We start from the raw sequence: 24770 nt of genomic DNA, 5'->3' as shown, positions 1-24770 counted from the left end.
TCCTCAACAGTAGTCAGGTGTACTAAAACCTTGTCAACTAGTTGGGGATCTTCAACAAGTGCTGCTGCTCGCTTGTCAGAAGCAGCTACTATAACACTAAGGCTATCATAAATTTTAGTAGACACAGCAAATTTTTTCTTCTTCTTTACATCACTTTCCATAGCTTCCTAAGCCACTTGGTCCAGTACTCACGGGGTTGTTTAAGTTGCAACCGGCGAAGTCATCTATGAACCCTGTACTGGCTGTTGGATTAACTCCGAAATTTTCATCCTCACTGTCCCCTGACCCTTTCTGTTGGTCCAGGCCGACTCTATAAACATCCTCCTCCTCTTTTGTATCAGCCTATGTCACAGGTGTCAACTGGGGCTGTGAGGCTGATGGTGCATACATATAGTCTCCCGAAGCCACAACATCTTTGATTATTTTCTGTAGATCTGATGCAAACATCAACCCTGATGTCTAAATTTCTTGAAGTTAGGGTCAACCTACATTACATTAACATAATTAGGCAAAAATTAAACAAAGTCTTAACGGATATTCAAATTAAAAATCAACCAATGCAAATAATTACTAGTAATTTTTGTTGCCACCACTCATCGGAGGCCAAAACCCTATTTGTGGCTACAGCATAACCAATCCCAGTCTCTCCAGATATTAGTTTATCCCACAACTTCCAATCTTTTCTCAACATATCAAATTTATTCTTCAATTGCCTGCTGTCGTACTTTCTCCTGCTCCTTTCCTGAAAGTTCTTTTCAATTTTCCCCCAACCGGGCCTTTTAAATGATGTTCGTTGTCGTTCCTTGTGCACTATTTGCTCGACGCAAACATCGATTAGAATCTTTGTCGTGTAAGGATCCCATGTCACTTTTCCATTATCATTGTCCATTTCTCTATGCCTTTTGATGGAGACAAAACTAACTAAATCAACCAAAAGCCTAAATATGTAATAATAAAAGCCATATTATGTAACCACCAAACGAACATATATATTATTTTCTTAATATTATTGTAAATGTTTCTGTTTACAAAACCCCAATTATTATTATGAAGTTGTAAAATATTAATTAACACATTGTAATTGCAAAAGCTGTTTAGTTTTCTTATTCAAAAATTTTTTAAACTATAAACATTTAATCAGTGGTAACTGGTTGTGAAAATTTTTTCAAAGCTCAATTAATCAATTATTTTTCTTATTGTTTGAAAAACAATTGTTCATCTTTGAATTGGAACTGCCATATTTTAACAGAAACTTAATTAATAATAACTTAATTAATAGAAACTTAATTAGGGAAGACAATTTAGTAGTTAATTGTGTTATTAAAAACTTAATTAAAAGGACTAAAAAATTGTTTTAAAATTACTTTCTTCAATCTACTTCACATAAAAGCACTGAAGTCATAAAAATTAATACATTAGGAACAACAAGTCTTTTTAATTTTGACATAGAATAGAATTTTTCCTGCTTAATGGATAAGCATTTACTACCAATGGGAAAGTCTTTTTCATATGAAATTGCAAATTGAAGTTATTGGATTTACACCAACGAAAACCAGAAATTTTTGCACATTTTTCTTTCAAAATTCCAGCACCATTGCAACCGAATGATCAGTGTAACACAATATGATATACAAATATACACAAGCTCATATGCACGTATACACAATCACATATCCAGTATACACAATCACATATCTAGAATGATCATCACAAGCTCTACGCAGATCCATTGCTCCAACAGATAGCTGTTAATTCACCTCAACAGCTCGGACAAGATGATCAAAACCACGAAAGGGAGGATAAAAAGATCAGACCACCAGCAAGTATAGGCAAGCGACCATGAAAAACCAGAAGGGAAAAATAAAAAGAACCACCGACCAACAAAAACAAAGGACCACAAAAACCACAAAGGCGAGGAGAAAAAGATCACACCACCGACGAGCAGAGGCAGGCGACCATGAAAAACTTGAAGGGAAAAAATAAAACAACCATCGGCCATAAACAGAGGACCACAAAAAACCAGAAGGAAAAAATTAAAAAACAACCAGTGGCGACAGAGAACTCTTGATTAAACCAATTTTCAGGCTTTAATGTTAAGGCTTCCACAAGTGACAGCAAATTCAATCATGGATCAAACAAGAAAAGAAAGAAAAAAAATTACCGCCCAACCTGTAACAGATCAACCCAACCGAAGGCTGCCAGAGGTAGATCCCACGGTTGTATCAAACTGGCAAGGCAAGATCTCCACGCACAGCTCAAAAAGCACAAGCAGACGGCAGCAACCTCGGTTGCAGACAGTGGGACCAGCTCAGACATGAGAGGAAGAAGCACCCTCCAGCAGGCCACGCACACCTCACCCCTACTACGCTGAGCTCGCGGCGATGACAAAGCTGAGCTCACGGCTTCCAGGGAGGGACCTTCTATGGGGCGACCAGTGACGGAGATAGGGTGGGAGTCCTGGATGAAAAAGAAAGGAAGTGATCGAGAGGCAAAACGCAGATGGGAGAGAAAAAAGAATCTCTGACATTGCAGAACAGCTAACCCTTCTGATTTTTTGTTTTTTTTGGCCAAAAGCTCTTCTGATCTAATTGATAAGCTCCTTCTTGGAGCTTATTGCAATTGGGCGTCCAGATAGCCTTTTTTAACATAAGCCCAATCAATTCCAAGCTCTGTCAAACAAGTCCTTGATTTCAACCCAGCTTATTTTAAAATTTAAGCTGGTTTAAGCTACTTTTGGGTCAGCGTTGAATATGATCCTTCCAGTCCACTTATTCATAGGACCATAATTAATTAATTATGCTGATTGATTGGGGAAGCAACATCTATTGTCAATATGGTAAAATATTTATCTCTGATAAAAAAATATGGTAAAATATTTAGATGGTAAGAAGTAAAGTCTACACGAGACATACATATATATAGGGCTGGTAAAACGGGCCAACCCGCGGGTTGCGGGTGGGCCCGTGGCGGGTTGTGGGTTATTTGGGTCGGGCTCAAAAGGCTCGTTTTCTGGCGGGTTGGTATTCTGCCAACCCTAACCCACCAAGGTGGGTTGGCGGGTCAACCCACCAACCTGTCAGATTTTTTTTTAAAAAAAAATTTTCTTATAAATAATCAAAAATTAAAAAAATCAGAAATGATTTATAGTATTCCAAGTATTCACACAAAATTACAACACATTAAAACACAAAATATACAATTGTTCAAAATTCAAACTCCAAACATGATAAAACACAAGTTCAAATATAAATTTTTCCTACATTTCCAGCCCATCTCCTAATATTTTAATATATATAAAAATTTAAAAAAATTTAGCAGGTTGGCGGGTTGACCCGCGGAGGGCTTGGGTTGTAGCGGTGCGGGCTCATATTTTTCAGGTGGTAGCGGGTTGACCAAAGGCCAACCCTAACCCGCCTCTTTTGGCGGGTTGGCGGGTTCAACCCGCGGGTCCAACCCATATTACCGGCTCTTTGATATATATTTATCTTTTGGGAAACCATTTATTGATTATTCACAGATCGATGAGCAGCGAAGTTATTTTCAAGGCAGATATCAAAGAAAAAGAGTTTTTAATGAAGAAAAAAATATATGAAAAGAAACTAAAGAGAGGAAAACTGACATGTGGCCACTCTGAAGTGATGTTTACGTAGAAAAATTGTCACAAATTTAAGAGCAATGTGGAAAAGTCCTCAGAAAGTAGAAATAACTTTAAATATGATTGTGACACAAGAAATGTCCATGAGATGTAGGGAACGAGTTTCAATGCGTAACAGCAAGGAGCTCATTGCAAATTTAAGAGCAACGTGGAAAAGTCCTCAAGAAGTAGAAATAACGTTGAATATGACTGTGACACAATAACTATCTGTTAGATATGGGGAACGAGTTTTAGTACTACGTAGAGGCAAGGAGCTCATCACTACTACGCACCGTTTCATTGAAGTTAGGAATGATCTTAACCGTTCCATGATGAGCGATCTAGTTGCATATAGAAATTTTGAAGGTCTGAGCTGTTTCAATCCTCTCTCTTCGTTAATTATGCTTAAGAGGACGTTAATTATGCTGAATTTTTCAGGTAAAAAAATAGATTTCCTAATTAAATTGAAAGTGCACATCAAAAAAAGGGGTATTTTGTGAAAAATGTGGAAAATAAAGAAGAGAAAAAACTGACATGCACTCACTTTGAAATGATGTTTAACTGACAAAAAAGGAAAAAAAAATCTATAATCACAAAGGGCAAAGTGGAAAAGTCCTCGAGTCATAATATTGAAAATGATACTTGCAAGTCCATTTATATCATTAACTATGCAGTATTTTTGAAAATAAAAAAAATCTATTGTAAAAAAATAGCTTGTAGAGATAAATATCAAGTCTGATAATTAATATAAGAGATAATTAAAAAATTAATTTAGTTTTAAATATAACACCTCAATTAACTTAATATCAAATACTTGTCCATTTGACTTTCAAGTAATCCTTATAGGCTATTGGTGATTATACATGTTTTTTGTTTTTTTTATTCAAGAGAAGGCCAAAGCCTAAATAAAACTCAAAAATAACTTAAGGAGACTGGCTCCCATGTTCTCAGCGTCCATCATATACTGTAAGCTATAAGGATAGTAATCCATAAAAGCTGCAACTGCAAAACATTGTTTATTTTTTTTTGTAATAAAGGAAATCTAAACTAAATTACATTAGGACCCATCTACAAGCGCTCACTCTGTTAATATCCTCCTTGAGAATTCCCTCGATCTTCTCAGGCGGTGTTTGCCAGAAAACGTCTCTTTCATGCTATTCTATGCTTACTCTAGCCAAACTGTATGCACACTTGTTGCACTCACGATAAACGTGTTTGAAGGTTAAGTTACAATCTTCTCGCATCATAGCATAGATCCTCTGTGATAGTGCATAGCAGCCTGGGATTTCTTTCTGCTTATTAATGCATTGCATCACTATTTCAGCATCACACTCGATCTCGATCTTCCTAAAGCCCATTCTTCTACACATCTTTAATCCCTCATAAATTCCCCAAGTCTCTGCCATTATGATATCACAGTCTCCAAGTCGCTTCGTGAAACCACCCAACCATTCACCTTTATTGCCTCTAAGTACTCCTGCACACCCTGCCTTGCCTCTTCTATTTACGCTTCCATCTGTATTCAATTTGCACCACGTCAAGGCTGGTGGATTCCATCTCATATGTATCTCAGCCGTCTTTGTCTTGTTGAAAGGTTTCGCTGTGGGTTGATGTCGGTAGTTCTTTAAGAGTTGAATGATGACTCTTTCAGGTTGCGTAGGACGCTCAAAGTTTGGTTCATGAGTTTGTTGGTTTCGCCATTTCCACAGATGCCAGCAACTCGTTGCGAATATCTCTGCCCATTTTTCTTCCTGTCTCATCATTCTTCTACTAAACATGTTATGTATGATCCAGTCAGTCCAGCTTAGATTGAAGAAAGTGTTCTGTTGGTCCCTTGAGACTAGTGTTTGCCAGGCTATCCTCGTATGAGGATAGTCTCTTAGTGCGTGTAGTTGGTCCTCTATTCCCAAGTGACAGATTTCACAAAAACCTGTGCCTTCATCCCACTTGCTCGTGAGCTTTTTTGTGGGTAGCCGTTGGTGGATCATCAACCAGCAGAAGACCCTTATTCGTTCTGGTACTTTTAGTTTCCAAACACAGTCCCATATGTTTCTTGTGTGTGACCATGGCATATTTTGAAGCCATGCATAAGTACTAGCAGTGGTAAAGTTTCCTTGCCCATTGATTTTCCATCAGAGTCTGTCTTTATCCTCCCTATCAGCTACAAATATTGTTGAGTGGATTTTCAAGCTTACATGTTCAGGTAGCAGGTGTTCGAATCTTGTAGTCTTCCACTCTCCTTCTTCATCTAACATTTCTTCCACTCGAATTTGATCATAAATTTTCACCTCTTCTGGTATGTACTTGATAAGGCAATCTTCATTTGGCAGCCATCTATCTTTCCAAAACAGTGTTGTTGCACCATTTCTGACTTCTCGCTCTATGTTTACATGAAACTGTTCTTGCAACTTAACAATTTCTTTTTATAGTTTGGAGTCTCCTACCTTTGCCTCCATCTCTCTTTTCTCGATTTTGGATCTTCCATACTTGCCAAGTAGAACCTGCACCCATAAATCATTTGGGCTATCGTGCATTCTCCACAGGAGTTTAAGAAGAAAGGCGTCATTCATGCCTTGCAAGGATTTAAAAGCAATTCCTCCTTCATGTTTGGATCTACAAAGCTGCTCCCATGCCACTACGTGCCTTCTTTTTTTCCCCTCTATGTCTCCCCAAAGAAACTTTCTTTGCATTTTCTCAACTTCTTCCGTGATTCCTCTTGGTAATCGATCATGTTGCATGGGGTACAAAGCCATCGAGCTTGTTACTGATTTAATTAGAGTTATTCTACTTGCAAGTGACAGACTTGCTGCCTCCCAGCCACTTAACCTCTTCCTGACTCTTTCAATTATGTGAGTATATTTCTCCCTCCTCTTCCTTGGATTAGAAATTTGAGCTCCAAGATAGCGTCCCAGATCCTCTACTGCCTTGAATTTACTTACTTGGTAGATCCGTTTTCTTTCTAAGTGATTCACATTTGGCGAGAAGTAGATGTGAGTCTTCTCTTGGCTCACTTGATGTCCGGACATCTCTCCAAAAACCTGCAAAACATTTAAAATTTCTTTAATTTGGTCAGTGCTTGCCTCTGCAAAAAGAACAAGATCATCAGCAAACATCATATGTGATATGTTTGGGCCTTTTCGCCCTGCTCTCATTCCTTTCCATTTTCTCTTTTTCACTTGATCAAGAATAAGGTGTGTGAGTTTTTCCATGCCGAGCACAAAAAGATAGGGGGAAATAGGATCGCCCTGTCTTAGCCCTCTAGAAGGCTTGATTTCCTCAAGTTTCTCGCCATGCCAAAGAATTTGTGTAGAGTTTGTATGAATACAGCCCATGATTCTTTCAGTCATCTCCTTTGGGCATTTAAGCTCTTCTAACACCTTTCCCATGAAATTCCAGCTGATTCTATCATAAGCCTTCTCAAGGTCTACTTTGATTGCCATATAGCCTTTCTTTCCTCTTTTCTTTCTCATTGAATGTATCATCTCATTTACAATGATGATGTTGTCATGAATGTTCCTCCCAGGGACGAAACTCACTTGGAAAGGGGAAACTATACTGGGCATGATTCCCTTTAGCCTTTGAACAATTATTTTAGAGACACATTTGTAAATCACATTACAAAGAGATATTGGCCTTAGCTGATTTACTCTTTCCGGAGTATCAACTTTTGGAATAAGGGTGATCAGAGTATTATTCACTGTCTTCAAATTGTCCTTCTCCCTCCACATTTCCTTCACTGCTTCACAGACACTATTGCCAACAATATCCCAGTTTCTCTGGAAAAAGATGGCTGGAAATCCATCTTCTCCTGGTGTTTTAAGCCCCCTATTGAAAACATAGCTTTCTTTATTTCATCGGATGTGATGTTCTGCCCAATTAATTCCCAATCTTCATTCTTGACTTTAGGCCAAGAGTGTTGCGTCTATACCCATTCTCTTTGCTCATCATCTTCTGTAAACAGTGAGCTAAAAAACTGGTTAATTAGGTTCCCCACTTCCTTTTTACCTTCCACCCAATTGTTTTTTTGCATCCCTTAGAGTTGTGACTCTATTCCTTCTCCTTCTGATTGTTGTTTTTGTGTGGTAATAGGATGTGTTACGGTCTCCATCTATTAGCCACTTGGTTCTTGCTTTTTGAAACCAAAGAATTTCTTCTTGCACCAAAACTGCCCTCAGTTCTTCTCTAAGCCTTTCTTCAAGTTCCTCTAGCTGGATGCTAGGTTGCTCCTGCATTGCTTTCTATATACCTTCGATTCGATTCAAGAGCCTCCTTTTCCTTTGGGCAATGTGCCCGAAGACATTTGTATTCCATTCCACAAGATGTTCTTTTAAATTTCGCAACTCAGCTCTGATGTTTGAAGTTCCAACCCATTTATTCCTGAGCATTGGCTTGAAGTTTTTATGTTTGATCCAGGCAACTTCAAATCTAAAAGGCCTGGCTCGTTGGTTATGTGCCTCTGACATGAGTTTGATCAGAAGGGGGTGGTGGTCAGATTGTAACCTAGTTCCCACTCTGACCGTTGCTTCATCAAATCTGTTTCTCCATTCAACATTACATAAAGCCCTGTCAAGTTTTTTGTAAAGTCTAGTAGCATGGTGTGTTATGGGTCCCCTCCACGTGTACTTTGGTCCCTCTGTCCCCAAGTCAATCAGCTTGCAATCATTCATGTTAGAGCAGAATTTCTTGCATTTCCTTTCATTCACTTTGTTTCCTCCCCTTTGCTCTATTGAGGATTTAATATCATTAAAATCACCTGCAAGGAGCCATGGGTGATTAATGTGTCTTGACAGGGATTTTAGCGCCTCCCAGAGTGCCTATCTCTTAGCTGCTCGAGGACTAGCATAAACTGCTGTGAAGAGCCACTCACTTCCTTTTAGGCCATTCACCTCACAATGCAGGAATTGGTGATGCTTTTCTAGGACTCTTAGCGTGATATTTTCATCATCCCATAATATCCATATACCTCCAGACATTCCAGTTGCCTCTACTATCTCCTGATATTTGAAACCCATTCTTTTAATAACTTTCTGAGCATTTATTCCACTGCATCTAGTTTCTACTAAAACTACTAAAGAAGGCTTTAGTCTCCTTTTCATATCTTTCATAGCATGACCAAAATCACTTCCGGCTGCTCCTCTAGCGTTCCAGACTATTATCATTAAAAACAAATAAGCAGGGGAGAGAACTAACACTAACATCTTGTGTCATTGGTTAGTCCCTCCATGTGTCCTTGTGTACCTCCCTGTTGGCTCTCGGGGTCTTCTGCTTGGTGGTAGAAAGTTTCCTCCACTTCTGATAGGCCCATTAATTCCTTAGTCTCCATTGGTTCTGGTGGTTTGTCATCCTCCAACGCCATGTTCGGGCCCACACTGACTGGGGGATTTTCTAAAGAACTATCCATAATAATATCTTCAACTTGCATTCCTTTCGGAGTTTTAGGTACAGTTTGGGCTTCCCCAAGTTGGCCCATTATGTTTATTTTTTGTGTCTCAACTGGTGGTCTCGCTCCTTTCTCCCTAGGTCCATTAGTTTGGTCTTGAATTTGACCCAAGTTTGCTTCTCTTTCTTTCTCTTTTTCATCTCTCGCTGGTGTCCTCGTCTTTTCAGCCCCTTGCTTTCTCCTCTCGCTGTCACTTCTCAGCCTCTGGGAGGTTCCTCCTTCTTTCTGGTCACCATCTATTTTCAATGTTGCACAAGCTTTTTCGGACGACTTTTTCTCTTTTAGTGCTTGTTTCTTCTTCTCATTTGCTTTTTTCTGCTCTTGTACTTTGTCCTCCTTTCTACCACTTTTTTCCACTGCAGCAGTGTTGGTGATTTCTTGTAGAGGTTTCCTGTCATTATCAACTGTCTTGCCCCCCTGTTTCTATGTCTTCCTCTGCCTCCAATAGTGAGTATCTCGATGTCTCTCCTATTGTCAAATTTGGTCTGACACCTTTTACCTGCTGCTGTCCTGCTTTTCTATCTGTTGTCAGGTTTCTTCTCCCTCTTCTCGAGTTTTGCACCACCATCCAACCACCGTATACGGTTGCCGGTTTTTCTCCAGTAGTCCCATGTCTTCGATTAATCTCTCCATCCTGTTCATTCTGCCTCTCATTTTGGTTTGCTTCTGATTGTTCTGGTTGTTTTTTCAGAGGGCAGTGTTCAGAAGAGTGGCCGAATTTTCCGCAGAAGAAGCAAATCTGTTGGAGGCATTCATATTCAATTTTTAACTCATTTCCATCTACTGAGTATGATGGCAGCAAAGGAGCATTCAGGTCCACCTCTACACACATTCGAGCGTACATTGTTCGAGCCCGAGTGAGAGTCATCTCGTCAACTTTGATTGCTGTCCCGATTTTGTTGCCCAAATTATAGAAGAACTTTCGGTCGTAATAATCTCCTAGTAAACCTGGCAGCCTCACCCAGACGGTGACTTTTTGTATTTTCTCGTTCCGCACCTTGAAGTTGCTTTTCCATGTTTGGACTGTCAGATAATGATTCTGTATGAGCCATGACCCCCCTTCTAATGCTAGGTAGTAATCGTCTAGATCCTGGAAAGTTGCGGTCATGTAGCCATTTCCGATGACATTGAGTTCCACCTTTCCTGCCTTACCCCACATAAGTTGAACTTTCCTTTGTAACTGCATAAATCCTGTGGAGCCACCTAGCAATTTAATGATCAGTGTATTCTCCCATTTTTTTGCCAATCTTCTTTTTTCTTCTTCTAAGAATTCTATCTGTGGTCCCTTCTCCGTGTCAACTATTTTGACCCCTTTCGTTAGTTCCTCATCTTCATAATACAGGAGGTTTCTGTCCCACGGTTCCTCTTGGTCCTTTACCCTGTTTTTCTGTTCTTCTGTCTTGTTTTTGGGTTTCAGAATATCTCTATAAGAGATAGCATTTTTCCTTGTCGGAGAACTAATTTCGTCATCCCAACCATCCATGCTTCTTCTCTTGGTTGCAGAGAGATTTCCCCTGAGAAACTTCCTTCAGTTCTTGGTTGTTTCCCTCTTGTTTCCTCTGTTCCTTCTGTCGTCATTGTCAGTGCTTTCCCAGTTCCTTCTATCATATTTGTGCTCGGTTGATATTGTAATCCATCCATCGGTGCCTCCGCTCCATCCAAATGACGGTCCGGGGGTTGATTCCGTGGTGGGGTCTCAGGTGATACCATGGAAAACTCAGCGCCTCTCTCTCTAAGCTTCGCTCTCTCTCTCTCATCGTTTACTGCAAAACCTTGTTTAGCCAACGCATCAGCAAGCCTATTTTGCTCTCTAGGTATGTGCTTCACCAGTAAGATCCATTGGGCTCTCTGAGGAATTCTTACATGCACTAGAAGTGCCACGTAGCTTGTATTCTGACTAATAGAAATCCTCCAAATCACATGGTGGGACCCATGCCTGTTGCAGTCTTTTATGTCCTTTTTCCTTCTACACGCGCTCTCTCTCTTTTGACTCTCAACTCCCTCTCTCTCTTTTTGATTTAATTTTCTCTCTCTTCCCAATAAAACTTCTTCCGCCCACTTTAAATTTTATCTCTTTATTTTATTTTCGTATGCCCTCGCACATTCTCCCCCCTCCCTCTCTCTATGTCTTCTTTTTTTTTCAATTTTATTTAACCTTCCATTTAAATAATAGTGTTGCTTTTCCAAATCAAAAATTCTAAAATAATTATATAAAAATTTAAATTTTAAAATATTTTGGATACATAATTTACACTACTTCTAGTATTTAATATAAGAGTTTGTTTGAATTTTATTTTGGTTCTAAATATAAGATCCTAATCTACTTTGTTTCTCATATTTATCTATTTTTTCTAAGATAATCATTGTAATAATAATAGTTCTAGTTAATATACTTGATTAGCAATGATATTTTAAAAAAGACAACACAAATTTATTACAAATAACTAACTTAACTAGTTTCCTTAGTCTATTCAAGTTAGTTAACTAGATCTTATATTAAAAATCAAAATAGTATTTTACAACCCAACGTTTAAATTCTTTCTCAAGTTTTTAAAATTCCCTTCTTTTTGATGGTTTATTTTATGTTGACATGTGAAAACTATTTGACAAAAAAAAAAGACGTGTGAAAATTGTAAGAAAACTTTGATAAAAGGAACCAAACTAAATAAAATATCCTGTTAGGCCTTTTTAAACTTCAATGACAAACATTTGCTTATAATAACTTGTGTTTATAAAAGACTGCAAAAGACTGTGTCCCACCATGTGATTTGAAGGATTTCCATTAGTTAGAGCACAAGTTATGTGGCAATCCCAGTGCACGTAAGAATTCCTCGAGCTCTCACAAGCTTCTTGATCTGACTAATCAATAAGCTGCAGCAATTTTCATTACTATTAGTCAGCAACAAGTCTACCAGATTTTTTGCATCAGTTTCAACAATAACCTTTTTAAAACCCATATCTCCCTCCAGGTTGAGACCTTTTAACATGACCCATTGTTCTGCTTCTGTTACTGTGCACCTTCTCAGAGGCTGAGAAAAACCAGCCACCCAGTTGCCCTCATGATCCCTTAGCCCTGCTTTTGATGTGGACGAACTTACTGTACCATCGACGTTAACTTTAATCCTGTGTAAAGGTGGTTGGCAGTTGGCACCATCGTAACTCCCCTTGCTGAGCAGTATTAAATTCAATAACGTCAACCTCCACCGCCACATAATGTTCCCACCTATGAATAATGGCCATGACCAGCTGTCCCGACCTTTGATCATTGAATCACTGCTTTGACCAATTCAACAACTTGTTCAATTTTAATATCTTGAAAGGCACATGCGGGGCTCTATATTATTTTACAGTTTAATTTAATTTCACTAAAAAAATCATTGTATTTCTTTAAATAATTTTTTGCCATTTTTGTATTTTAACCAACTAGCAAAGGAAGACAAAACCATTGGAAAAGTAAATTATACAGGCAATAAATATGATAAAACCATTCACCGGCATGAGTCATGATTAATGAGCATGTGCTACATATCATGAATGTGGGATTATTGAGATTAAATTTGGAGTTCATGTTTTACGTTTTTTCTTTTTTCTTTTTTGGGGATTTTTTGAAAACAATTTTTACTTTTGATAACTATGAAATCTAAATAAAAATAAAGATTAAGGTGCAGTCAGTACTTTAAAATATCATTTTAGATGCATAGAGTATTTGAAAATATATTGTTATTCATCCAACTTCATGTGCTTTTAACCTTTCAGCATACTAAAATGTTTGGCGGCGCAATTTGCCTTTAACGTATTGATTTTTTTTAGAAGCATTTGCATTCTTAAAATATCTTTTTAGGAACAATTCTTACCTTTGTCATTAACTCTTAAAAAAAAAATTCCTTAAATGAATGTGTGTCAAACACTTTAAAATATTTTTCAGTTTTAGCTTGTTGAGCGTATAAAAAAATATTTTAAATAGTAGATTAAACCTAACCCTAAAAATAATTTTATAACTATGATTTCAAAAATAAATTTATTATTATCAAAAATTATAAATTAAAAAAATTTAAATTTAGAGTGTTATTATCCTTTTTTATAATCAATGCAAACCCTTTTTGGAAAGCAATGATTTTTTGGTAGAGTTTGGCGCACTCCCTGTTAGCACTTGGCTCTCGATTTCTGATTGCCTTTGTCTTTTTTGGTTGGTAATATCATTATCGTCATCTGTTTGCTTTTTATTTTTTTTTAAATCTCTCTTTGACAAAAGTATATCTTTTTTCTTCAATTTTACATAATATTCTATTTTAATAATTTAGTTTTAAAATCTCTCTTTTCGATCAATTCTTTAGTGTTGATCTCAATGAAAAAAAATTGATATTATAATTTTAAATGTTAATAAAAGCAAGAACATTCACAAATACTCACATGTTAAATTTAACCTTTTAAAATAATAATGATCGATAAAAAATAATTATTTGCAATCAACGTGTTAGGATTAATTAGAAGACTAAAAAGACATTTTATAAAATTAAGGAACGAATTCGGAACCTCTATAAGATTATATGATCAAATGTACATTTTTACCTTTTTAAAATAACAAAATAATGTGAGGATTGGAGGTTTGAAAAAAAACTATTTTATAAAATTAATAAACCAAATTAAAATTTTGCCTAAAATTAATGGCTAAAGCTATGCTTTTGTCTATATTATTTTAATATATAAAAAAAGAATATCTTAATTTAATAACAGGAAATTTGATGATAATCTTATCACATCAAACCATTAATCAGTGATTCATCAATATAAGAGATCCAATTATTATAATACTAAAAATCACATTACCTATGAAGCGGCTTGCAGTAGTTCAATGCCTTTTATTTTTATTTTTGCCAAGAAAATCAATTTTATTAATATCAAAAAATAGTACAAACACTAATAGCCCAAAAGCCAAAATAAACTCTCAAAAAAAACTAAGATACAACCTAACAAAATACTGAAAATAAAAAAATACAACAAGACAAAAATAATTAGAATCCGACTACGTCAGCCAAAAGAACCATGTACACTACCCTTGGGATCCCTTCCTTTGGTCAAGTCAAGGGCTAAAAACATGCTTAAAGAGGATGGGACAGAGACCAGCCACTCATTGTGATACATCTTCGGGGTTCCACATCCTACCAAAAAAATCAACAGCTTTATTACTTCTTGTTGAGAGAAGAGAAACGTCTTTTATTAATTGACTAAAAAGTAGAATACTTGTAGAAATCTTGACTTGCTTTTCTTTTCTTCTTGCCTCTATTTATGCTGCATTATCCGTAGCTTCTGTCATCTCTTGCGCTTTGCTACTGTGTGATTCTGCAAACTGCTTCTTCCTCCTCCTTCCTTCGCTCTCACGAAATTATTTTCTTCAAACTGCAACAACCAAAATGGAGTTTGGGATCTCAATTTCTAAACTTTTATATCTTTTTGTTTTTAGATGCTTTGCTTCGACAGCTTTTATGGGCTATGGATCCAATGCTCAACTCATACCAGAAGATGAAGGTTTCTTGATTAATCCCTTTTTGTTTTTCTTCTTAATTAGTCCCTTTCTGTTTTTCTTACTCCTTAGCATATACTATATTACTCTACTTAGCGTTATGATCTTCTTCCCTTTCCATATGTTTTCTTACTATTCAAAGAAAATTACACAAAAGAAAGGGGTCAACGTGGTGGTTGACCCTTTCCTCTTTTTGAGCAAGCAGTGGTAAAAAAACTGTCGTAATTTTTTAGACTTGATGGAGGGAACTAAGTAAACTGATTCAAATGTTTTCTTTCTTCCTTTCTCTGCCCCCCCTTTTATCAACGAGATTCCAAGAGTTGAAAACTATAGTACTTTATTTTATTCATTTATTTGCCACTGCTTTAATTTTATGCTAATATTGAATTCAAAGAACTAAGTAATCAATAATAATATTTTTCTTTTTGGTATAAGGAATGCGATTTATTAAAATTCCTATATTATTAATAGATATAAATCAGATCTAAAATTTTTTAGGCAAGCTGGGTAGATGAATAAAGCTTAGGGGGTGTTTGGGTTTTTTTGCCAAACCATGGTTTGGCAAAAAATTTGCCAAACACCCCTTTTTTTTTAAAACCATGGTTTTGAGCTTGAAACCTTGGTTTCAGCTGAAGCAGCACGCGACCCGCTTTTTATTCTATACTATATATTGAATTGAGTGGCCCCCACACGTTGGACTTTTCTTTTCATCAACAACGGCTCCGAAGCATTCAAACTTCTCGTGCATTAATTAAATTGAATTAAATAATCATATTTTTTGGTTGGCAAAATAAATTATTTTACGAAAAACATATTTAATTATTTTATTAATATATATACGTTTTAATTTTAATTATTTTATTAATATATATTATTTATTAATATATATACATGTTTAATTATTTTATTAAATTATTTTGTAAAATAACATATTTATTTATTTTATTAATATATATACGTATTAATTTTTTTATTAATATTTTTTATTTACTTCAAATAAACATATATTATGAAATATATCTTATATGTAATTATCATTTAAACTTATGTCATTTTTAGTAATTTTTACATATAAAAAAGCACTTCTGACAACAACTATCAAAACACTCTCACTTTATCAGAATCACTTTTTCAAAAAAGCTATTCTTTCAAAATCTATTCTCTCCAGAATCTATTCTCCAGAAGCTATCTCCAAACCATGGTTTGAGGTTATCCAAACACCCCCTTAGTAATCTCTTTTACATGCACAGAATATGATAGAAAATCATGTTTTATCAATTACTTGTCATGTATTAATACAAAATATCTTATTAGCTTAGTTTATATGATTGTTATGATTTCTGAATAATTTAGTCCTCACACCCATGAAACTGAAATAAATATGAACAATCTACTTTAATTTAAACTCGTCTACTTTAATTTCCATAACACCCAATTCATTTTGACTTTTCTTGCTATTGCTATGTATTGTTTTCGGTGCAGTCTCCTCGTACTTATAATCTATAAAATGTGTTAGTAGTCGTTTGTCAATCTTTCTTTTTTTAAATAAAATAAACCAAAGAATTTCTGAAAAATTATATTAATCATTTTAATAGTTTTTATACATTGAGATATATCATTATAAAAAGAAAATAAAAGCTATGTTTTAATTAATAATTTGAAAACCTGTAAACCACAGTTATAAAAATGATAAATTAATCAATTATGTCATTATATATTAAATAGGCTAAAATATGTAAAAACCCCTTTTAAATGTGAGTCAGTTGCACATCATCTCCCTAACTTTTAAGAGTTTAATTTAAGAACTCTGATATTTTATGTTTTGAATCTCAACTCCCCTACTATTAAAATTACGGTTAAAGTTAACGCTTTTTGACATATCACAAATTTTTTTATAATTTTTATTATATATCATTTCATTTAAAAAATAATATTTGGCATTCGAGATAAATCTTTTAAGCATTTTCTACCTTTTTTATTTTAAAAAGACATAGTGAAATAAATATTTTAATTTTTTTAAGTATGTTGTATTTTTAGTATATAAAATTACATGTCAAATACCAACTGTTTTTTTAAAATGAAATGGCAAATAATAAGAAAAATATGGCATGACAGAAACCGTTACTTTTAATAGTAGGGAAATTGATAGTCAGAACATGACATATCTAGGTCATTAGTTTAAATTTTTAAAGGTTAGGGAGGTGATGCGCAACTAACATAACGTTTAGGAAGTTTTGTGTATTTTAACCTATTAAAAAAAAATTTTATGTTTACTTTCCGATGTGCTTATTAGGGAAAACGTAATTTTTGGGCATTACCGATGCTGTTCTGGATTAGAAGACATTTCTTAATCAGTATAAGAATAAATAAAAAAAAACTTAGATATATATTTACTACAACTTGAATTTATGGGCTACGCTATGGGCTAAGCCTTTATTAGTGTTTTAAATTGAATTTGACCCAGCTTTGCATGATCCATAAGTTAGAGGAGTTCATCAATATGAATGCGTGTCAAAATTAAACACAGTGGGCCACGGCAAGTACTTTGAAATTTCTTTATATAGAAAAGGTTTACGGATGTATATGAACAGAAAATATAGATGTTGAGGTTCTTACTTTATGGTGCATGATTTTAATTTTTTAATTTTTTAATTTTTGAAAAACATGAATTTTGTTTGATGCAGTGAAAGTTTTAGAAACAATATCATCGAAGATAGAGAACTTGAATTGGAATGCAACCCCACGTTCTTGCATCGATGGACGCTTTGGAAATGAGACAAATGACGGCATCAAAAGGGATGTAACGTGCAATTGCAGTTTCTTGAATGGAAAAGTTTCTCGTGTCACAAATATGTAAGTGTATCTGTGTATATGGTTACAATGTAACCCTTTCAATTTGGGTACAAATCAAGCTCCAATCTAAATTGAGCTGTGTTCAATGAGTTTCAAATAATGTTGAAAAGTTTTCTTTCTTACTTTTTGTTCCTTTCTTTATTTAAAACTAGTTGATTTGATTTTGAGATACATTTCTATATGATATTTAGAATAAGTTTGGTCTGGCTCTTCTTTGCAATAAAATTAATATTCACATGCATATTGGTGCTATTTTTTTTTTCCTGCCAACATATTAGTGCTAATTATAAGATAACTTATTTTATTTTAGCTCTATGTAAATAGTTTTAGTGATGTGTTTTCTTTTTATGACAGCACTACGAGGGGTTTTAATCTTTCTAGATTTTTACCAAGTGAATTTAGATTACTTAGCCATTTGCAAGAATTGTAAGTAATGAAATTTTTTAGTTCAATTATTGGTTTATAATAGCTTAGATATATATATATATATATATATATGTATTTATATGCTTAGTTGAAATGTGGGAATTTGTTATCTGAAATGCAACTTTTATATGCGGCACAGTGATTTGTCTTATAATTATCTGAATGGACCAATCCCAAGGAGCTTTGTTAATCTCTCCTCTCTTGTTCTGTTGTAAGTGATCAAAGAGCTGTGAATGTGTGTGTGTGTATATGCATGTATGTTATTCATGCATGCATCTATACAAGCTCGGATTATTTGACCATATGCATTATTCATCTCTTAAACACACGTCTTAGACACCTTTCGGGTAACACATTCAGTGGTTCAATTCCAGAAGAAATTGGTGAAATTACAACTTTAGAGTTTTTGTAAGTATAAATCATTACACTTTGAGTTTTTAAAAACTTATTGTTGCATTGGGAAATAATTTTATGGTTTTGCTACTTTCTGCAGATGGTTGAGAGATAATCTAATGGAAGGAACTCTTCCTTCTAGTCTCAGAAAATTGACGTGGCTACGCGACTTGTAAGAATATTATTTCAAGTGCAAATAATTTTCTTTTATCTTATTAGTTGCATTGTCACTACCACATTAGTCCTGTTATAGATAATTTTTCATATTGCTTTTAGATGTGTTATTTGTTTGTAAGGATTTGGAACTTGTAGGGATCTTGCTGGAAATAACTTTTTGGGGGCAATACCTAAAAGTTTTGGTAATCTGAAAAAACTAGAACAAATGTGAGTGGCATAATATGATTTAGTCATTTCATTATATTTTATTTTTGACGTTGTGTTGATTTGTTTTAAATTCTAAAATTTCTCTCCTAATATTTTTGTAGTGAGTTAGCTGGGACCAATATATCAGGAAAATTACCCAATTTTATTGGGAACTGGACCCAACTCAAAGTCATGTGAGTCTAATATACTCTGCATCATAATGCTTTCCTTTTAAATAAGATGCTTTCCTTTTGAATAAGATACCACTTTACGAACCTAATGTATCAAACTTAATATGCTCAATGAAATTTCGTGCTTTTATTTTCATTTACTCCACTATTCCATTATATTGTTCTATTTAATTTTTTGAAAATTGTTGGACAAAGAAAGAAGGGAGAATTATTATAGGACTCCAATAAAAAAAATTGTAAATTCAGACAATAACAAGTAAGCAATATGTAGTGACAAGATTTAGTAGAAAACGACTATAGGTTTATGTTGATCTCTTGTCATTTGAATTTATTAGTAATTATTTTTTTAGGACTTCAAATAATTCTCCAAAAAAAATTGTGTAACATAGAAAAGGATGGGAGGTTGTGTAATGTATAAAATAATTAGTTTTTAATAACTAGTTAAATTCTCAATAGCAATAGATGAGAGAAAAAAAAATTATCTATATGGGAGATATTCATAGAGTGAAAATAAGGAACAAAATTGAACCGAGATATGAGTATGTATGTTAGTCCAAGCTAAGTAAGTAAATAAATAAAATAAAATAATGCAATAATTTTAAATTTTGCAATTAAAATTAATCCAAACAAATAAAAAAACTATGTGGACTAGGCTTTTTAAAGTATTTCCTTTAATTTCAAAAGTATTGTTTTACACTACTTTTTTTTATTTGGGCAGGAATTTGCAGGGAACGTCCATGGAAGGCCCCATTCCTACAACCATATCTCATTTAGCAAACTTGCAATATTTGTGAGTACTTGTTCCTTTGTAATTCATATCTGCACACTGTTTGATGATTATTGATATTGTTTTGTATCTAATTTTTAATTCAAGAGAATATCTGATTTTCACGGCCCAGCAATAATGGGATTTCCTAATCTGGAGAAATTGACTTCCTTGAAATATCTGTAAGTTGAGAATTTAATAGTGCGGTGAACATTTGTTTATAAAAAATGAGCTATATATATATTCTCAATGAATTTTCATGCTTTGATTTTCTCTCAGGGTGCTGAGAAATTGCTCCATCCATGGCTACATTCCAAAGTATATAGAAACTTTAGAGAGAGTGTAAGTTGCTTCATCCTCAAACAATATTCCTAATTTAATGGTTAATTGACAACCTAATTCCTAATTTAGGGCTACTTACTTTTATTGTGGACTATTAATTACCAGCAATATTATTTTTCAGTTATTTTTATGAAGCAATATTTGTGGCCCTGTGTATTAATTACAAAGATTTGAGCTTTAACAAGTTGATTGGTGGAATCCCAAATAGTATAAGTTCCCTAAATTATGTGTAAGGGAGCATTCTACACATGTACATAACTTGTGTTTTTTTTCCCTGGACTTTAATTACTCTTTTTTAATGGATCTTTATTAATTATGTATGTAGGATTCTAACTGAAAATTCTCTGACAGGAAAATTTCCTGATTGGATAGTGCAACAGGGAGACAATTTTGATTCTTTGTTAGTAAAAATTTTTTTATTTTAATTTTATTTGTCATTACTACATATAGTCCAATACATTACTATTTGAAATTAATTATCATAAATCTTATTGACAAAAACATCTTTGGCCTTTAAATCTCTTATCATTTTTAATTAATCCTCTTTGCATAATGTCATTTTGATTTGAGCTTTGACATATGAAAAAATTTGGGAGAACTGTTATGAAATCTCAGGGAAGGAATATAAGTCCCAACAGCAATAAAACAGCATGCAATATAACAAGAAGAAGAGCCCAGCGAACCAACTCATCTAAACTTTATCTAATAATATATACACACACACATATAAAACAGGGGAAAAACTTACATGTGTAATTTCACACTACTTTTTATTGCAATGATTTATCTTACAACAATTTTTCGGAGACTATTATGCCTCGTTGTAAGTATAAAAAAATGTGAGCTCCTATCCTTCAACTCCAAACTACTTTTTTCTTATTCTTTAAGACATTATGCAACAACTGTAAGGCTTTTTCTTTTTTCGGTTATACAGAAACTTGGGTTCAAGTCTATCATCTTCAGCAAATACCTCATAAGATTATACTTATAACTCTTGTTTCACTCATTCTAAATGCTTTTGATTCATGTTTTGTGACTTTTATTCATCTTGTAGGCGTACTTGCTTAAAAAATGGCCTTCCTTGTGGAGGAAAACCCAAGTGTGAGTGTCTTCTTGCTTATTTCAGAGTTTTCCAAGATGTTATCTTTTTTTAGTTGTATTTTATTTTCCCATCACAAACCTTTTCAAGAGTTTTAACTAAATAATGTAGATTTTAGTGAATGTAATGGTAAAATGACTATCAATATCATATGACAATATATATTTATATATATAGAGAGAGATCATGATCTCATGAATTTAATCATTTGGATTCTCTTATAGAGGTGATTTTTGATGAGGTTGTCCTTATGTGCAGACCATTCATTGTTCATAAACTGTGGAGGACAAAAGATTGAATATGAGGGGAATAAATATGAAGGAGATGGCGATCCTGAGGGTATCTCATACTTTTTTGCCAGTGAAGATAATGGGCTTATAGCAGCATAGGAGCAATAGATTACAATAATAAGTACACAGCAACAAACAATTTTCCCCTCAACATTATTGGTCCTAACTTTTACCAAACAGCTCGCATTTCCCTTGTGTCTCTTAAGTACCATGGCCTCTGTATGATTAATGGAAATTACAATGTCAAGCTGTATTTTGCTGAGATTATGTATTCTTATGACTATAATTTCCATCACACTAGAAGGCGCATATTTGATGTTTCAATCCAAGTGAGTCTCATTATGTTGAATTTAAATTACTTTCTTGTTATTAGAGAATTCCATGAATAGTGAGAAAATAAGACTCTCCACCCATGAAGCCATACAGTTGAAGAGAAATAAATATTGTGGGATGTGTCAATATCAAGTGAGCTCACAACTATGGTTATGTATCTCTTTAATGGGTGGCTAAATGGCTAACTATAAGTGAGAAATACTTACATACCGTTGGAATGCCACGTCATCAGTACTCTCTCCAATGAAAATATTCCAAGTGTATCCCGTAAATTTCTCTTGATTATTTTTCTCCCTCCATGACCCATTATGATAGAAATTTGTGGGATCCATAAAAAGGGACACCTGGAGCATTTTCATCGATAGAGCATGGATTATGTGACGCTCAAGGAGTATGCAAGAATTTCTCATTATAAAGACAAGGACTGTTACTATATATAATGATTTAACATGCTTTCAACTGTTTTCACTATGTACGTTAACAAAAGCTCTGAAAGGTAAACTTTTGTATGTAGATCTTGACAGGGTAGGAACTATTTGCATGATTTTGACATTATGAGGGAAGCTGGTGGCGTTGGTAAGGGCATTGTCAAGGAATTTAATGTTGATGTTAATAATAACACCTTGGAGATTTATTTATACTAGGCTAGAAAAGGAACTACTTATGTTCCTTATAATGCTAATGGTGTATATGGACCTCTTATATCTGCTATTTCAGTCACCCCAAGTAAGTCAAATCTCATATATATTGGTTCACACTCTTTCTAGCTTAAGCTAAAAGATGATGATTTTGACTTTGATATGAATCATAACCATTACTACTTTTTTGTCATGTAGATTTCAAAATTCCTTGGATTTCTCGTGGAGCCATTGCTGGAATTGTAGTTGGATCATGCATGTTTCTTATCATACTAATAGTAATAATATTCATCCTTTGAAAAATGGGCTTACTAGGTGGCAGCTGTTCAAAAGACAAACATAAGATCAAAATCAAAATCAAAATCAACAAAGCTAGCATATCTATTGATAATTTGGTATAACATAGTGAGAAAAAAATAATTTTTCTTATGCTTGAATTCTATCATGCAAGTCAAATGGATAAATAATGATTTTTGCATATATGTAATTATTTCCAAGTTTCTTGTAATTTCAATCTATTTTTCTTTGTATTTATACAACTTTTATTCTTGATGCAGAACTTTTATATCTAAAAACAGGTTATTTCTCTTTAAAACAAATCAAAGATGCCACTAATAACTTTGCCCCAAAAAATAAGATTGGTGAAGGAGGTTTCGGACCAGTGTACAAGGTAATTTTTACTATATCATATTTATCATTGACCAAGATTACATGATTGAATACACTTATAAACAAACATATTCATTTTGCTTAAGAAAAATTATGAAAATTAAGACTAAAAGGTAACTTGAATTGCAGGTTACGCTATCAAATCGTGTTGTCATAGCTGTGAAACAACTTTCCTCTAAATCAAAGCAAGGGAGTCGTGAATTTGTTAATGAAATTGGAATGATATCTGCTTTGCAACACCTAAACCTTGTAAACTTTTATGGATATTGTGTTGAAGGAAATCAATTGTTGCTGATATATGAGTACATAGAGAACAACAGTCTTGCTAGTGCTCTTTTTGGTAAGAACTTCACTTTTTTTTTACAATAAAAAATTACCATCTATGGAGTTTTATAAGGAAAAGATAAAATTGATTGAGTATAAACACATAAAATTGTTTTGATATACATACTTTTATTATATGTATGTTACAGTATTACATCGCTATGTAAAATCATGCTTATATTATTGGCCAACAACTTTTAGTTATATATTTATTTTTTTAAAAGACAAATTTTACATACCGTATTTTAGGCTTTTTTTTCCTAATTCAAATATATTTAATCATTTGAAACAACTTCTACAAATATTTAATTTTTACTGAATGACTCGATAGTAATATGTTCTTAATTGAGATACCTTTGATGATATTAATGTTAGGTGGTGAAGGACAAAAGATACACTTGAACTGGCCTACAAGAATGAAGATATGTGTAGGGATAGCAAGAGGATTAGCTTATCTTCACGAAGAATCAAAGTTGAAAATTGTGCATAGGGATATTAAGGCAACAAATGTCTTACTTGATAAAGATTTGAATGCTAAGATCTCAGATTTTGGATTAGCCAAGCTTGATGTAGGTGACAATACTCATATAAGTACAAGAATAGCAGGAACAACGTCAGTATATATTCTACTACATCTTTTTTACTAGATCAATATAATTGTTATACTTGGTTTAGTAATAATATTAATAGGTTTTTTCTTCTTAGGCTTTCCTTGCACAAGCTTTGTTTTATAACTTGATTATTAACATTACATGTTTTTTTACTAGCAGCTATATGGCTCCTGAATATGTAATGCGAGGATACTTAACTGAGAAAGCAGATATTTATAGTTTTGGAGTTGTTGCTTTAGAAATTGTTAGTGGAAAAAGCAACACAAGTTATAGGCCAAAAGAGGAATTTGTTTATCTTCTTGATTGGGTTAGTTACTGTTCTTATGCTTAGCATTAGTGACATTCAATATTCTTCATAAAACTAATGGTTTGATTGAATTTCTAATAATTGCATACTTTTATGTAATTGAAGGCCTATGTTCTTCAAGAGCAAGGAAACCTTCTTGAATTGGTGGATCCAAGTCTTGGTTCAAGCTACTCCTCACAAGAAGCCATGAAAATGCTGGAGCTAGCACTCCTATGTACTAACCCATCTCCAACGCTAAGGCCATCCATGTCCTCTGTTGTTTGCATGCTTGAAGGAAAGTTGCCAATCTAAGCCCTAACAATTAAATGTTGGGAGAGTGATCAACAAGCTACCAGATTCAAGGCCTTGGAGATATAATCATCTCATGAAAGCCATAGCCAAACCTTTAGTTCTTCTTCTACATCAAAATCACATGAAACTGTGAAGCAAAGGGTTGAAGCAATGGATAGGGCATCATCACAATGTAATCATAGTAGTTAAACCTTAGCTGCTTCTGCATTCTCATATGAAAGTGTGAAGAAAATATTTAAAGTAACAGGTGGCTCAATTAGTGGTTTGATTCCTCTGTTT

The 24770-nt window shown here is 34.1% G+C and overlaps 2 protein-coding genes and 1 pseudogene across 2 annotated transcripts; 1 reads left to right on the top strand and 2 right to left on the bottom strand.

Annotated features, from left to right (window-relative positions):
- Window positions 1–337: 337 nt before the first annotated feature.
- LOC114752486 (L10-interacting MYB domain-containing protein-like) lies at window positions 338–889 on the bottom strand. The gene is made up of 2 exons (XM_028941227.1): window positions 591–889; window positions 338–485 (listed from the first exon to the last, which is right to left on the bottom strand). Exons 1-2 carry the CDS (start codon window positions 887–889, stop codon window positions 338–340), a joined length of 447 nt encoding a protein of 148 aa, XP_028797060.1.
- Window positions 890–8448: 7559 nt separating this feature from the next.
- On the bottom strand, window positions 8449–10557 carry LOC114752466 (uncharacterized). Its single transcript, XM_028941213.1, has 3 exons — window positions 9574–10557; window positions 8873–9491; window positions 8449–8783 (listed from the first exon to the last, which is right to left on the bottom strand). Exons 1-3 carry the CDS (start codon window positions 10555–10557, stop codon window positions 8449–8451), a joined length of 1938 nt encoding a protein of 645 aa, XP_028797046.1.
- Window positions 10558–14557: 4000 nt separating this feature from the next.
- LOC114752458 (probable LRR receptor-like serine/threonine-protein kinase At1g53430) lies at window positions 14558–24496 on the top strand (annotated as a pseudogene).
- The last annotated feature ends 274 nt before the right edge of the window (window positions 24497–24770 follow it).

This window comes from Neltuma alba, unplaced genomic scaffold (assembly GCF_004799145.2).
Source record: "Neltuma alba isolate B1F8T4 unplaced genomic scaffold, ASM479914v2 tig00001162_pilon, whole genome shotgun sequence".
NCBI classification, from domain to species: Eukaryota; Viridiplantae; Streptophyta; class Magnoliopsida; order Fabales; family Fabaceae; genus Neltuma; species Neltuma alba.
This window is presented reverse-complemented; position numbering and strand designations above follow the sequence as displayed.